The 15,530-nt window shown below is 40.4% G+C and overlaps 1 protein-coding gene across 1 annotated transcript in view; it reads right to left on the reverse strand.

Moving 5' to 3' along the window:
* The window catches only part of KREMEN1 (kringle containing transmembrane protein 1), a 28,163-nt gene extending 13,393 nt beyond the window's left edge, over positions 1–14,770 (reverse strand). Inside the window, exons 1-3 of the mRNA XM_059485480.1 lie at positions 14,593–14,770; positions 4,987–5,149; positions 2,051–2,142 (exon numbers count right to left, since the gene is read on the reverse strand). Coding sequence (XP_059341463.1) covers positions 2,051–2,142; positions 4,987–5,149; positions 14,593–14,671 — 334 coding nt within the window. The 5' untranslated portion in view covers positions 14,672–14,770. The remainder of the gene's footprint in view (positions 1–2,050; positions 2,143–4,986; positions 5,150–14,592) is intronic.
* Between the last annotated feature and the right edge of the window lie 760 nt (positions 14,771–15,530).

A 15,530-nucleotide genomic window follows, 5' to 3' on the forward strand; every position in this document is an offset into this window, starting at 1 on the left:
CATCACCATAATGAAAAATTCTTAACTGTAGATTCTTAATTATTGTTCAGATGAATCATTGCATGCAAATCTCTCTAGGCAATCAAGATGCTTCATGTTGTTGGCACTGCCATGGTATTATGTGGGCACAGTTAATAGGTAACTTATGTTCCAGATAATTTTCTAGTAGTAAATATCATTAAGGAAAAGAAGCTTATATAAGAAATTTTTCTCTAAAAAGTTTCAAATAGTTTTTTTTTAAACAATTTCTTTCTTGCCCCATCAAAAAAGTCAAGTTTTGCATTCAAAAACCGACTTTGCATTTCATTTGTACACTTCACAAGATAGTTTTGATGGTCCTATGACTTAGCATCATGCTTACTGAAAACAGAAAGTCTTGTGAAGAATAAAAGATTTTTTTACACAGCTTCATAAACCATGAGGTTTGTATTAAGATTTGGATGGGCTTGCAATGTACAGTTTGCTCTAAATTGCTGCAATTCCTTTTTCTAGTATCGAGTTTCAGTGCAATGCTTGAAGCAGCTGCTACTGGTCAAAAGGACATTTTGTAAATGTAAGTCTGGATTATCTGTGCAAGTAAGTGTCCAAGTTTAAATCCTCTGCTCCCCACCACAGAGAAAATGAGTAAGGCTGGTTTTAAAAGGATCCTTTGTGTGGAACAAATGGAGTGGAGAGAATTTGTCTTTCAGCTTTTTTCCTGGTGCCATATCCAGATAATTTGTTAACATCTGTGGTCTTTAAAGAAAATGCAAATTCTTTCATTTTAGACCAAGTTAAATTTCTTAATTAGGAGGGTCAAGTTTCTTAAATCATACCTTATATATTAATAAAATAAGTAAGATGTCCTCTGAACAATGAATATCAGAGTGTTGAATGATTTTGTGTTATTTAAATTAGACTCCTTAATCTGTATTTAAGTCTAGGTAAAAGCCATCTGTCTTAAGGTCACACTCATCTATTTGTTTGCCTAGCATGAAGATGTGAGTCATTCACATTCATAAAAACCCCAAAACAACAAAGCTATGAGCAAAATAAAAAAAAAAATCACTTTAGCTCCGGTTTTCTTGTCTGGCTTTGTTTTCTTAACTTCAAGTAAGAAATATACTACTTCTAATCAAATGTGTGTCCACATATGGGCACCTGCTCTGCTTAGCAGTGAAGACCTAAGTTATGCCTCAGAAACAGAGGGTGCTTGCACAAAAGAAGTTAGGAAAGCAAGTGAAGTCATTAATGATTAGACTTATTAAAATGTGTAGCCATGGTTGCTTGGTAACATGCAAGACTAGAATATCTTCTTAGTATTTGGGCATATTTTAAACAATGTGATTTGGGAAAGAGAATTTTGGAAGAAAAACAAATCATGACATTGTGGACATGGTAAAAAGTAGAATACATTAAAAAAATTCAATTCTGGAAAAAAGCTTCATGTGAGTAGCTTGTAAGTGATCTGATTTAAAAAAAAAAATCAAACTAAGTCCAAGTTGTGGTTTCACAGCAATGTTAACTATCTGCACCTGCCAGAGACATAATTCTACTCCAGAGCTCCCATATAGCACACAGACACCTTTTCACTGTGTCCCCTCATATTTTCATGTTTCCTCCAAGCAGTTCTGTGTATGATGCTCTATACACATTAAACTAATGTAATTTATTTCATAAGCTAATTGCAATGAATGGACACATATATACCTTGTAAAACCTTTCTTTTTTGGCCTCTAGACTTTAATAAAATAATTATCTATGGATTCAAAGAACTAGCAGTACTTCACAAGTTTTGTGTGATTCCCTGTCATACAGTATTGTTTGTAAATAATATTATCCAGTAATTCTGAGGTAAGATGAAAAGGATAACAGTGGAGGAAAAATTCAGTAAGCTTGTCATTAACTCTAAGCAACCTTTAAATTTTTAAATACAGCTTAGTCTGCAAATGAAAAGAAGCTGTTTTGCCTTATCCTAATTTGTGTTTGGAAATCACTACCCACTGTTGTGGAACTGCCAATCTCTGCTCAGCTGAGATGGAGGCCTAAAAATTCTGCAGGGTGCTCTTACTTCGGCAGGATGGGATCTCACAGTACTTCCAGTATATTCCATCTTCATGTTCTGCAATATAGCACCATGGGCTGACATCCCCGTCAGGGTTTCTGAAAGAGAGAAATAGTAATTGAAATTTATCTTTTTTTTTTCCTAAAATCACACAAAAAAAGGTCAATCTTATTAACCTTCAATGGCATTACTATTTTTGCTGTAGTACCTACCAAAAAATGCAACGTTTTGCATTACCAGAATATTCAGATAGCTTTGGTTATTACAGTATTCATCAAGCATAAGGTGCTAGTAATGTCTAAAATGTAGCTTTGTTTTACTCTAAGGTTAAAAGGTGCAGAGCTGTTTCTGGTCAGTACTGACAGAGAGGAAGATTTGCTGTCCCACATCCTGTGTACACGTTGCATAGACTCATAAACTGATTTTCTGCCTTGGTACAAAAGACTCCAACTTTCTGTGTGTATGGTGACAAAAACACTTAGGTGATAAAGGCTTCTGGAAAAGATTGATTTTTTTTTTTTTTCTTCCCTTTCAATAAGACTAACTAAATCCATTCCAGTGATCTCTTTATATTGATGGTTAATTCCTTATGTGTCCATGATGATGATGATCACTACTTTTTATAATTATTTGCTATTGTGTAGCACCACTTACAAATGCATAACTAATTAGTCGCTAGGTTATTTAAAGTTTTTTCTATCTACACTGTGAAAGGCTACTCACATTGCAAAGATCTATTTAAGATAATAATTTCTTATTTTGGACAGTCAGGTTAAAATATGACTTTTTCTTTTAACTAGGACCAGTTGCAATCTTTTTATCGTGTGCTTTGGCATGAATTCTATAAATGACACAGCTGTACTGAAGTGTCAGTCCAGCTGTATGTTGTCATTTATGCCTATTAACAACTCTTTTGTGGGAGATCCAATTTTAGAAATTCTGTGGATGTTTTTTAGTCAAATAGCAGACTGCTGGAAACAACTGGTGAGATGAGTGCAGTTCAGATACCTACAATGTTGCTAGTTAGGCTTTCAAACAGATTAGTAGAGGCAGTGCACCAGGAAAGTCCAAGACTAGCTATGCTAGGAATTTAGGTGCAATGCAAGAGCCTTCAGTAGCTAAAAAAAGTAGAAGACTAAAACCAAGTGAAGCTTGTACTTGAACTAACCCATTTCCCCTTGTTGCCAGAGTTACAGGAATTTTTGCAGTTACATCTTCATGACAGAAACCGTATGTCAGGAATTCAATCATGAGAATGGCACTCTGCATAGAAATGCCTTAAAAATGTGAGGAAATTGGAGAAAAGCGTGATGAATGTCTTTAGAAATCTTTGTCTTCAACCTCAGAAGTGCATGGCAGTTAGAAAACAACTCTCTGTCTTTTAAAATCTCCCAAAATTTCAGTCCTCATAATTTTGTTATGGTTGAAGTGAGTGAGGCATTTCCATCTTAACAGGGTGTCTTGCAGTAAACAAAGTGTTCCAAGTAAGGACCACCCATGGAGAGGCAACATGCTTCTGATTAATATTCAAGTGTAAAATTTGATTATTCAAATGTTGTCCCCAAAATCAAATATCAAGGCCATGTACTATGCCTTAAAAAAGCCTTGTGAGGTATGTGCTGCCTGAGAAAAGGGAAAATCCACTTGTCCATTGTCATCAAGCAGATGAATGTCAGAGAAAGAGCTAAACCAGCTGTATCACAGGCCTCAGCAATATTTGCTATACATATATTCTGGCACTCCTAGTGACTTTCCAAACTTTCTTTCGAGAGAATGTGAAGTTAAAAGTCATCCATTAGTTAGGACTGTCATTCCATAAACCTGTGAGAATATCCCTAGGTAAAGTGGAACAGCATAAGGAAGAAAATGAGGATAATCTAATACTTAGCAGACTCAGGTAAAAAAAGCTCTTTTTTGTAATTAAGTAATTTCTCAGGTTTACATATCAGATTATAGGCTTCTTGCTCCTGTAGCATTTACCAAGTTCTCATTTGCTAAGTAAAGCAAGTCTCAAGTAAGTGTTTTTTGAGTATCTGGATAAACATCCAGTTTCTCATGCATGTTTTTGCTCAGCTTGTACATGTTTTGCTTTGTACTAACCAAAATATTAGCCAGAAATGACTGCCAAGAGTAAGATCCTGTAGCTACAGCCTGTCTAGAATATTGCCACACAGCAACAATCAAAATTACATTCTTGATTCTGCTAGTATCAAAGTGAATTCAGTGGCCACTGTATTTTTCACAGCTCTGTATTAGTATACCTACTGAGACAGCTGAAAAAAAGCCAACAGTGCCTAAACATCTCTGAACTTAAGTTCTGATTTGCCTCCTAAATTCTGAAGTTCTTATTTAAGTTTTGTTCTAAGTTCTATCCATAGCTATGGAGAACTTTCTCTAGAAGGCAAGGAAAGTGCATGTTTTAATGCACTTAATCCATGGTTTAATCTGGTATTGTAACCCCTGACAGATGGGCTTCTGAATTCAAATAACTCTAAATCACTCAATTAGAATTTTTAGTGACTACATAACTTTCATTAACACAAAACTTGGGAAGTGTAACAGAACCAGGCTTGTGTGTGAGGACAAAAACCATCCAGACTCCTGCAGACACTCACTGCACTGTGTCCTTCTAATTTGGATTATCTTTTTTTATCTCCACCTTTTCATTTAAGTAATCTATAGTCTTTCTCCATTGTGCCACCTTATAAATTGGACATGATAGAGACTGTACTGAAAAAGTGTGGGAGCTGGGTTGAAAAAATTATGCTGGTAATCGTGCTGATAGATTCAGGGTACTGATAACAGGGTAAACCAAAAAGTGTTAGATACCCATGGTTCTGATATTCTTCAGCTGTGTAAAAGGACATTTCCTAATTTTCTGTCAACTGCTTACAGTAACACTGGGTGTTGAGGCAATGTTAAAGCAATGGGATATTTCTTACCTGCAGTAGTTGTGCTCTCCAAGCCCTCCCTCCCCATTGGGATATTTCACAGTATTGTAAGGATGCTCAAAGGTCTCATTCCAATAAAGACAAGGTTTCCCTGCATACTGGGAGGTCTGGTTCTGAGTGCCACGGTAGTCAGCCCCGTTGGCAGTGTAGCATTCTGGCAAGAAAGAGAAATGGAAAAGAAAGAATGTGTGTAGGTTTAGTGTTTGTTCTGTCCTCACCCTCCGCCCCATATCCAACAGACCATGCTTCCTGCATTGTTTAGGCAGCTAAAGATGCTGGCTAGGATTTAAGCTTTCTTAGTCAAACCTCGATTCAAGAGATTATGCTGTCATTACTTTAATAAACAATGTATAAGAAAGGTCTGATGAGAGGTTTACACAATTAACATGCATTTTCTGAATATGCATAATACTTTTATACTTTTACATTTCCTTGTGTTTTACTCATTAGGATGACTCCTGTTAATTTTCCAAAAGTGAAAACATATGAAATTATCAGTCTGCCACTCATCAGCATATTAACCAAAATCTCATGCCACTTCAGCTAAAGTTGTGACTATCTGTACTTTACATAGTGAAAGACTTTGTAAGCACGGATCTTACCAACATTTGCATTCTGATTTAGAAAAATTCTTATGGATTGAGTTGCCTAGAAAGGGACCTCCTTCAGCAGAGTATGATCACAATACTGTGATTTGCTACTAAAGCATTTATGCTTTCAGATTGAAAAGTATGGGTCAGTATTCTTCTGCCTCACTCATATTTTCTCCCACTTAGGTTTATTTTCCTAGCCTCCTAATACTCAGCAAGTTAGAAACCAAAGTAGAGAATGATTTCACTAAATACCTTAGCCCCTTCTCAGCTGAACTACAAATTTCCTGCTGCCTGGCTTTGCTGGGCCTTGTTAATCACAGAATTGTGGAGTGGTTCAGGTTGAAAGGGACCTTAAAGATCATCCAATTCAAACCCCCCTGCCATGGACATGTTCACTGGACATCTTCTGATGAAATAAACATCCAAATGAATGAACAATTCTACTTTTGCTGAAATTGCCAAGCATTTTTGATTAAATTATGCAATGTGAGTGTGGCAGAGCATGGGAACAAGTTGCCCAGGGAGGCTGTAGAATCTTCATCCTTGGAGATATTCCAAAGCCACCTGGACGTGGTCCTGGGCAACCTGCTTTAGGTGACTGTGCTTGAGCACAGCACTTGGACAATGTGACCTCCAGAGGTCACTTTCATCTCAGCCATTCTGTGATTAGCTCCCAGGAAGAATCATTATAATTAGTTTACCATAAATAAGTCCATCCTGCTTATAATTAATAGTTGCTAACATTTATCATCCTTGCATTTCTGTAAGAATAGGATTAAAACATAACAGTCTGGGACAGAATTAAAACTGCTGTAAACATTTCTTTGTACTGGACAGCATTACTGGGGAAATTCATTGAAAATTAACTTTCTGCTAACTATAGGGTGTGAAACCTCCTGTTTCATCTGATAGTGTTCTCTGTAGAAACCATATTGCAGCTGCAGAGATGTTCTACTGCCCTGAGGGAGTGGGAGAGTGCTCTGAAGTATGTGCTGATCTCAGGTGTCCCTCATGAAATCTAACTTACAAAACAAGTCTAGAAAGACCTGTGTGGCTGCAGTTGGAAGAGGGAAAAAAAACCCACCCACATTTTAATCCTGATATTAACAGTATACTGTTTTTGTATTTAGAACTACTGTAGAAGAAGGAAAAATGGAATATTAAAACCATGCCTCTGAAATTAGTTTAGTCTGGGATCACAAATATCAGAATGGTACAATTATAATAATTATTTCAGAGTTTATTACACAGCAGATGAAAGACAATGGTTTTGTGCTTTCACTGTGCATCTTCATGCCTAGGCAAGTTTGGATTTCTATTAAATGAAACTTTGTTGCTGAAGGCACATAGAAGAGGTGTCTGCACAGCCATTAATATATTCTGCTATCATCTGTGGACAGAAAGTTTATAATTTAACAAAAACAAGCTTCAGGTCAATACTCGTCCTTGCTGTAATTTACCTGCCTTAGCAAAACAGGTGGGCTGCAGACATTTGCTTAAAAATGCAAATCTGAGTTTCCAGCATTCAGGCCACCACAGATATTTGTGTAAACATGAAAAAAAAAACACTTTAAGGTCATGACTGTGTTGCATCTTTCTTCAATACCTCTTTTGCTTTGCAGATAATATAAAAGCTTTTGTAGGTTACAGCTGAAAAATATAAGCTGATGAATTTTAGCAGAAAAGACAGAAAAATGTAATCAAAATATAAACAAAATAATAAGCAGAAAAAAGAATCTGTAAGAAGTGATAAGCACATCCAGAAAAGATATCTACATTAGCTTTGTGCTTTTATTTTTTTTTTTCACTTCTCACTCCTAAATGAAAAGCAATATGTACTTCCATCTACTCAGAAATGTAAGGAATGCTACAATACCTGAATTTAGTCTGGCACACAAACTAAACTCAAGTTAGCTTCAGTCCATTTTAGAATCTGCTAAGACTGGCCCATGCTTTAACTTGCAGTACTGACTTACATTTTCATGTCAGCTTTTAACTGATTTTCTTCAAACTTCACTGCACTTTAAGAAAAGGTAGAGTCAGAGCCTACCTATCTAGCCTACCTATCTCTCTTCATTCCTCTTAACTGCAGTTTTTGTTCCCCAGACAATAGGTAGCTGTATCAGTGCCTCCTGTGTTCCTTTGTGCTATCAAGAGATTTGGTGCAAATGTTTCAGCTGAGTAACAAAGCTCCTCTGGCTTAGATGTGGATGGGGAAAGGGGAGGCAGTGAGATACCATGTAAAATCATTGATTATCCCTGAAACACTGAAATGAAAACTTTAAGTCATGGAATTTAGCAGCTGTTATCAAATGAAATACAAAACCTTTTGGGTTACAGGGAATTTGGATTTTCTTAAGGATTAATAACGACTTTGCCATAGCATGGGAGTGCAATATTTTCAAATAAATATTGGCATTTCAAAAAATCAGGTCAGTTGTCCTTGCTATGCTCCCTCCTGGCTTCTTGAGCTCACTGGCTAAGCATGGGAAACTGAGAAGTCCTTGATTTAGAGTAAGCACTACTTGGCAGCAACTAAAAAATTCTTCTATTTGTCACACACAGTGATTTCATCATATTTTTGCTGCGTGACAGCCAAGACACTACCTTAGTGATTTCACCATGAAATTAATACTCTCAAAGTGCTGAAGGTGCATGTTTTGTCTGCAGAAAGGCCGCTGTCCTCTCTATTTCAAATCCAAGCCCTAAGAGATTCTGGAGAACAGGAGGTTAGAACCTCCACCCTACTTCTTGTCTTGTACCACTGGTGCAATAATTCTGTGAAAAGATGAGCTTAAAAAAAAGGTCACCTGGATTTGTGTGCACAAAACTAATTCAGATGAGGTAATCTAAACTAAACAGTCAGAAAAGACTGGACTGAATGCTGGTGGTAAAACTTTTCAGTTTATTCAAATCACCTGATTTCTCTTTGGTAGATTATGCAAAAGGGAGGGGGAAAATATTAAATCAACCAGTAACAGCCACCTCTGTGTTGTGGCACCCTTAGGTTGAGTGATACTCCCATGACATTTTAGGGTATGAAGCCTCTCACTTGGAATGTACCATCAGAACTGTGCCTCAAGAAAATTCCTACTGGTTCTGTGAATTTCAGCAAGCCTTATTCCTGTAAATTTTGTAAGATTATGGTAAACTGTGGCGGAACTTGCACTGTATTCAAATCCTCTCCCAGTGGCAAGGACAGACACCTTGGGGACACCACAGCCCCCAAGAAGGCATCGGGTTGCCACTGGGCTTGATAGATTTGCCACATGGATTTTGTTCAGGCACGCAAGGCTCAGATCATCCTGTCAGCTATAAACCTCTACTAAAACAATAGGGTTTCAGACAGGACATGAAGAAAGCTGTGACCACTCAAATCTAGAAGTGTGTGACCTCATACTTCTAAGATCTTAGTCAGCTGGGTTTCAGACATAGTTTGAAGTAGAGGCTTATGTCAAATCTGTGATTAGAATCAGTGTCCATGATGATTTCACTCAATTAACTGCCTAATGACCCTGCTGCTTCTGCTGTGTCATGGGGATGTCTGTAAACAGAATTAATCAGAGATAATTAATCAGAGAACCTTTGCAGTGGTTCTAGTCACAGAAGGTCCCAACAGATGCTGTTCAGGCTAATGTTCATGAGCCTTGATGAGAAAAGAGGACAGCACTTTGTTGTCAAGGCTGTTTAGTTTTCCACACATCAGGTGCCATGGTTGACAGCAAGTAACTTTTAAAATGAATGCTGAGGCTAGGTAAGCATGTACTGAGTGACAACTGCTAGAACAAAAAAGCAGAAAACAAGACTAGGGATGTTGTCCACTGTAAGTGAATACTCAGTGTGTGATACAGGTTCACAATTAGTTTTATTAGAGCCAGATCAACATTTGGAAGATCAAACAGCAGCTGTTGTAGAAATTCTTTCCATCTGTGTCGGTTTCTTCTTCAATGTAGGGACCTTACAATGATCATTTTCCTTTGTTACTTTGGGACTGCATGGCTGCCTGCACTCCACATGGGCGCCACTTTAGGATCATTTGAAAAATTAAGGTAGTGCAGACTATAACAGCCTGATGTTTTATTGATGATAAATCACTGGCATTTCAGAGTCTGCACTGGCTTCCAATGATTTTCTCAAAGACATCCATCTAGAGACACTACAAATTGCAGGCTGAAGGGATGGAGGTTTCAGGATTGGTTTAAATGACTTCTTAGAGTACTTTCCAAGTTTGAGGCCTGTACATAGCTTTTGAGACTGAAAATTCAGAATGACAAACTTCTTCCTATTCCACTGGAGAGGAAAAAAAAACAAACCAAACCACTTTGTTTGCTTAATGTTTTCAAAGCTACTTGGAGCATTGAGCAGCGTCCAGAGAGACTGACAACAATTATCAACCTGAAACTAGCCTACCCAAGCCAGAAATTATCCTATCACCTACTGCCCAACAATAAGCAAGGTTTTCTTTTAAAGATCTGCAGATTAATGAAAGATAAATGAAAGTGGCTACTATTTAAATCTTGGGTTTCATTACAGCATTGTAATTAAATGTAAGGTTGGACCAAAAATTAAAGGTTCCTTGAATTTACGTGGTATAACTGCCTGCTCAGTTTTCACTTGTTTTTCCTACAGCCTTTTAGAGAAGTCAGAAAAATACTTAAGCAGAATATAAGGGTATGAAACCAAGGGTGCCAGGTCCGATAGTGACTCAGTGTGGGTTGCCTGATGCATGTGCTTGCAGAGTATTCCAAGAATAATTTTAAGTCATTTCCATTCTATCTAAACTGTTCTAGTTCTTGCTGGAGATTGCAATTTAAGCACTCCTCCTTAAATGGAAGCACTGTATCTAGGTGCAGATGGCAACAGTTACAGGCACTAACCAGATGCTGCAGTCTCTAATTTGATTGAAAGGGTATAATTAGACAGCAGAAACACTTCAATGAGAAAGTAATGCACAGAGGAAAGGACAGAAACCACTTAAGTGATGCCAAGATACCCCGGCAGTGACAGAGGCAGGGGCCCACGGGTGGAAGGGGCAGAACACCACATCACCTTCTTCAAATGAGAACATTGCTGTTTCCCTAGAAATGTGAATAGGGATTCTATTATCATAGGTTGCCACAGTTCTTCATGTGGGAACACTGATTAAAACCAGAAGAAGCTTCAGGAGATGAAAGACACAAATATGGCTTCTGTGGTCATTATTAAAAATATTTTTAGCATTGCAATGGTTTTCTTTGAAGATGCAGTTTTATCGACTGAACCAAAAGTTAATTTGCATACTATCATAAGAGTGGTCAGGAAAAGAAAATCTCATTCCGTATTATGATGCAAAATAAATGCTTTTGGGAGTATAAGGCTGATTTAGATCTACCCAAATAAAAAAATAGTGTACTATTTTTGCATTTCAATACTTTTCTATTCCAATTCATACTAATATAATACAACCACTCATCAAAACTGTCAGGCTTCTGTGCCTGTGCTGTAACAGTAAGAACCTCCCACAATAGAACAGTTGATACAAGCTAAAGAATAACCATCATGAAAGAATTATCTTTGTTTAAAACAGCAATTTTCTAAATTCCTAGAAACAACTCTCCATTTCTTAAATCAGACAGTTAAATTTTGATGTGATGCTATGAGGGCACTTGATTAGCTGATCATTTTTTCCTTTACAATGTGGAGGCACTCCACATGTAGTTTAAGAATTGTATCTGCTCATTCTACATATCCATGCAAACACACACACACACAGACATACATATTTAATTTTTGAAAGTCCTCAAATGCAATCATTTTTGCTAGTCAGAATTAGAGACCTAATTAGCATTGGTCCAAGCCAGAAAGTAGCCACAGTGAATAACTGATTATACTTGAATTATGTCACCTGAGATTTGCTCAAACCTTGACTGAAGCATCTGTCTTGTAAAAATGCACATTCCTGGAAATGTACAGACATGCAGAGCTGATACTTGTGTTCTCTGGCAGTGTGTGAGCTGTCATACATGTGAACTTGCTATCCTTGTGAAATTTTGACTCTAATTGTCAAGCTAATCACTTTTCATCGCTTTTTATTTGGAAAAAAAAAAAAATCTGTCCGGCCAGACCTTTTCTGGAATATGTTGGAAGCAGACGAGTTAGGTTATGAGCACAAGAGACAGCTCCCATTATTTCTAAGTGCATTCTGTCCCTTTTGTCTTTTTATTTGCACAATACAAACATGCTATATTAGCCAGAGCTTTGCAGCTGCTGGCTGGTCCTCAGCCACAAGATGCAAACACACTTGCTTGCCTTGTGATTCTTTATCACTGGAAGTAAGAATGTGTGATGGAAGTAAGAATGTGTGATGTGACCCCGTAAGAATTTCTGTTCCTTAATACACCCATTTGTTTTCTTTCTTTGTGAAGTTTTCAAACTGTTGTTCCCTTGTCAAGTGTGGCAGGGCTGAATCCCTTTGGCAATTTGATCAGGATGGGCTATAGCCACTGTGTGGATGAAGGGAGTGGTCAGTTGCACAACCATTATGGTGTGATATAACAAAAATGAAAATTTTGCAGCTGGCAGCAAGTAATCCCTGACTCCCTCCTACTTCTTTGGCTCTGTCCTGCTTAAATCTATTCACATAACTCTGGATTTTGAGTTATGCTCTATGCATGTACAAGCATGATATGCTGAAATGTCTGACTATTTCATCCCCTATCTGCATAGTTAGAAAGAGAAAAAAATTGCTTTTTAAAGTATTTTTATGAGGCTTGTCTATGGCATATCAAGTAGAACTGCTTTCTGAATCACCAAGGCTTAGAGAGAATTAGATGGCAAGAGATACCAGGTTTGTAAGAGAAGGCTGGAATAACAGCTCAAAGGAAAGATTCAGCTGGGAAAAAAACCAAGGACATGGTGACTCAGTATTGCTAAATGGAAAGAAAACAGAGAAAGGAAAAAGAGATTGATAATCACATACATTTCTGATGGGGAAATTAAATGAATGGTATAAATATAGAAAGTAGAAATTACAACTTATTGCACTGAGTATATAAAATAACATTTGTTCACCAAAACTAACATTTGCTGAAAGCATTTCCATTTTTTGGCATTGTAACACAAAACTCACCAAATTCAAACAGTGCTTTAATGGTAGGTAATCTATCCACACACTTCTTATTTCTGATCCACTTGAGAAATTCTGTATGGGTGATGTTTGAATGCACAAATGCCAAGGTTTGAATGCAGAAATGTCAGTATTTGTGTTAATAGAAACTGTTGAACATTGCATGGCAAAGCAGAAACGTTATGTGGAAAGTACCATAATACTATGTGCAAAAATGGTTGTTTATTCACTTTCATTTCTGACAACTGGAGTAATTTCTCATATAGTAATTCCTGAAGTTTTTCTCCTATCTTAGCAAGTGATGGTGACACAGTTTTTATTTTGACTGCACTTTACAATAAGCTTATAAGGACACGCATTAAAAAACCAAAACAAGGGATAGGCATTAAAAACATACCATTCAACAAACTGCCTTCCAAAAGCAATAGCAACGTTTGTCATTTCAGAATTCTGCTAGTTTCAAGTGCAGCCTGACAGAGCTGATCCCGTTTCAGTTCTGTGGGATTCAGGGTCAAGATGAAGACCCTTATGTGTACCTTGTGCATATCAGGAACTCTGCAGATCCTGTACTTGACATGCAAATTACAAGTTGCTGTATTTGCACTGTTTCCAGGTTCTTGAGCAGAAGACACATGGGTGGCAGTGCTTTCTAGATCCATTCTCCTTTACTGCACTTTCTTTTGGAGGCATCATATACCCTTCCCTCCTCCCCCTGCCCCAGCTGCTTGTGCTCATGCATTTCTGTCCTCTTTAGCAGCCAAACATTCACACTGGGCTATATCCTCCACTGGCTGTCACACAGCCCTCTGTGAGAGACATGGCTACACATGGAGTGTTCTGTTCAGAAACCTTACAAGCCAACATTCTTCAAGCCAAGCAAAGGAAGGAGCATCCACTGAGTGCACCAAGCACGTCCTAATGGTACTGGGAAAAGACTCTTAGACATGGTCCTGTCTAGGCAGCTCTCTAAATGCTTATCTGAAAATACTCTCGTGTTTTACTTCTGAGAAGAACTAAAATTTACCAGAACTCTTTTTTGTGAAAGTTTTTTTATTCCCTGAAAATCGCTATGCATTTTCCGTATCTAATTAGTTGCATCTACAAAAACTTGATGAGCAAGTATGTGTTCAAAAAGAAAGAGAGCAAATTCTACTTTGTAAGAAGAGACAGCAATCAAGAATACACAAAACGTATCCAGAAGGACCACACATCTGATGACTGTGACCATCTGGAACTGCCACTTCTGATCTTGCAAAGCATGGCCAATGTTTACCAGAGGAGAACCACAGTACTTGAAATCATTAGTAACAACTAAACGAGGACAAAAGACTGCCGAGAAATTTTAAGTGAAAAATCACCTTAGGAAGCGAAGCTGCAGGCTTCTACATGGTGAGAGGAGCCCAGGCTTGGCCGGGAGCTGGGGCAGCACACTGCGGACCGGCGGGATGCTCACCCTTCCAGCTCCGGCTCTGCTGCCCCAGCTTTTCCCCAGTGACACAAACAACCGCACGCCCCTCTCCCTTTAAATGCCTCCATTCCGCAGATCGAACCACTTTTATAGAGAAACGTGCTGCTCTTCTTTCTCTCACATCACGCTTTCATAGGAGATCCCGAGCTCCCAGTTCCGCAAGCACGGGGAGAGCCTCAAACAGCCCGGGACTCCCGGCAGAAACACCCGCTGGGTGCTCGCACGCCCGGCACGGCTCAGCCGAGCAGGAAGGGACGTCGTCAAGACCTCCAAGAGGCGCTGCCGGCCGGCAGAGCCCTTCCGCGAGGGGCTGCGGCTCTGCGGAGCTCGGGGAGAGGCTGCCCCGCTCCCTCACCGCTCAGCCCGGCCGGGAGCTCGGGGAGCAGCCCCGATCGCGCCCCCCTCCCGGCTCCCCGCGGAGCGGCACTCACCGGACAGGACGGGCTCTCGGCAGCAGCTCAGCGCCAGCCCGGAGAAGGCCAGGACGGCGGCGAGGGCGGGAGGCTCCATAGGCAGCGGCCGCCGGGCCGCGCCGCGCTCGCAGGCGGCAGCCCCGGCTCTCCGGGGGTGGCAGGCGGCCGGGAAGAGCGCAAAGTGCGGGAAGCGGAGGCCCTACAGCATGTGTCCTGTAAGTGCGCCCCGGCGAGGTGCCGAGTGGCAGATGAGGGATCCTATTACCAGCCATGTGACAGGAAAGGATAGAGACCGACATCCCAACCTGCTGCGGCGCGGGACCGCAGGGCTGCCGCTTCCACTTCTGACACCGACACGTTCGGGCTGGTGCTGTTCGCCCCGGGGCAGCGCTTTGGCCCCGCGGAGCCCTCCTCGCTAGCCGGGACGCCTCACTACAAACACACACACAAACACACAGACTCCTCCATCCCAGCAGCGTCCAAGCCTTGCTCTCGTCACTCCCAAGTGTCCCGCGGAAGAGGTCGGGCAAGAGCCCGTCAGCCCCGGGGGCTGGCGCTGCCCCTGCCCCGCTGGGCTCCCCCTGAGGGTGTCGGAGCCGATGGGCGAGCGCAGGTGCAGCCCGGCTCGCCTCTCCTGAAGCCACAAAGGCATAGACGGACACGGCACAGGGAGAGAACACTGCAAACTTTCTGAGGGACGCGGGCGGCGAGGTGCCAGCACCGCACGCTGCCATTTGGGGCGTCGTTCTAAAAGTGAAAAGGCAGAGCAGCCGCCTCACAGAGGTGACCGGGGGGCGCTGGCAGAAAGCAGCGCGGCTGCTGAAGCCGCCGTGTCCCCCGCAGGCCGCGTCCCGAGGCGGGCGGAGCTGAGGCCGGGTTGTCCCGGCCGCGGGTGGCAGGGACAACCGCACAGACAGGAACACAGACAGACACACAAACAGGAACACAGCCGCACA

The sequence above is a fragment of the Ammospiza nelsoni genome, chromosome 18 (assembly GCF_027579445.1).
Source record: "Ammospiza nelsoni isolate bAmmNel1 chromosome 18, bAmmNel1.pri, whole genome shotgun sequence".
NCBI lineage: Eukaryota > Metazoa > Chordata > Aves > Passeriformes > Passerellidae > Ammospiza > Ammospiza nelsoni.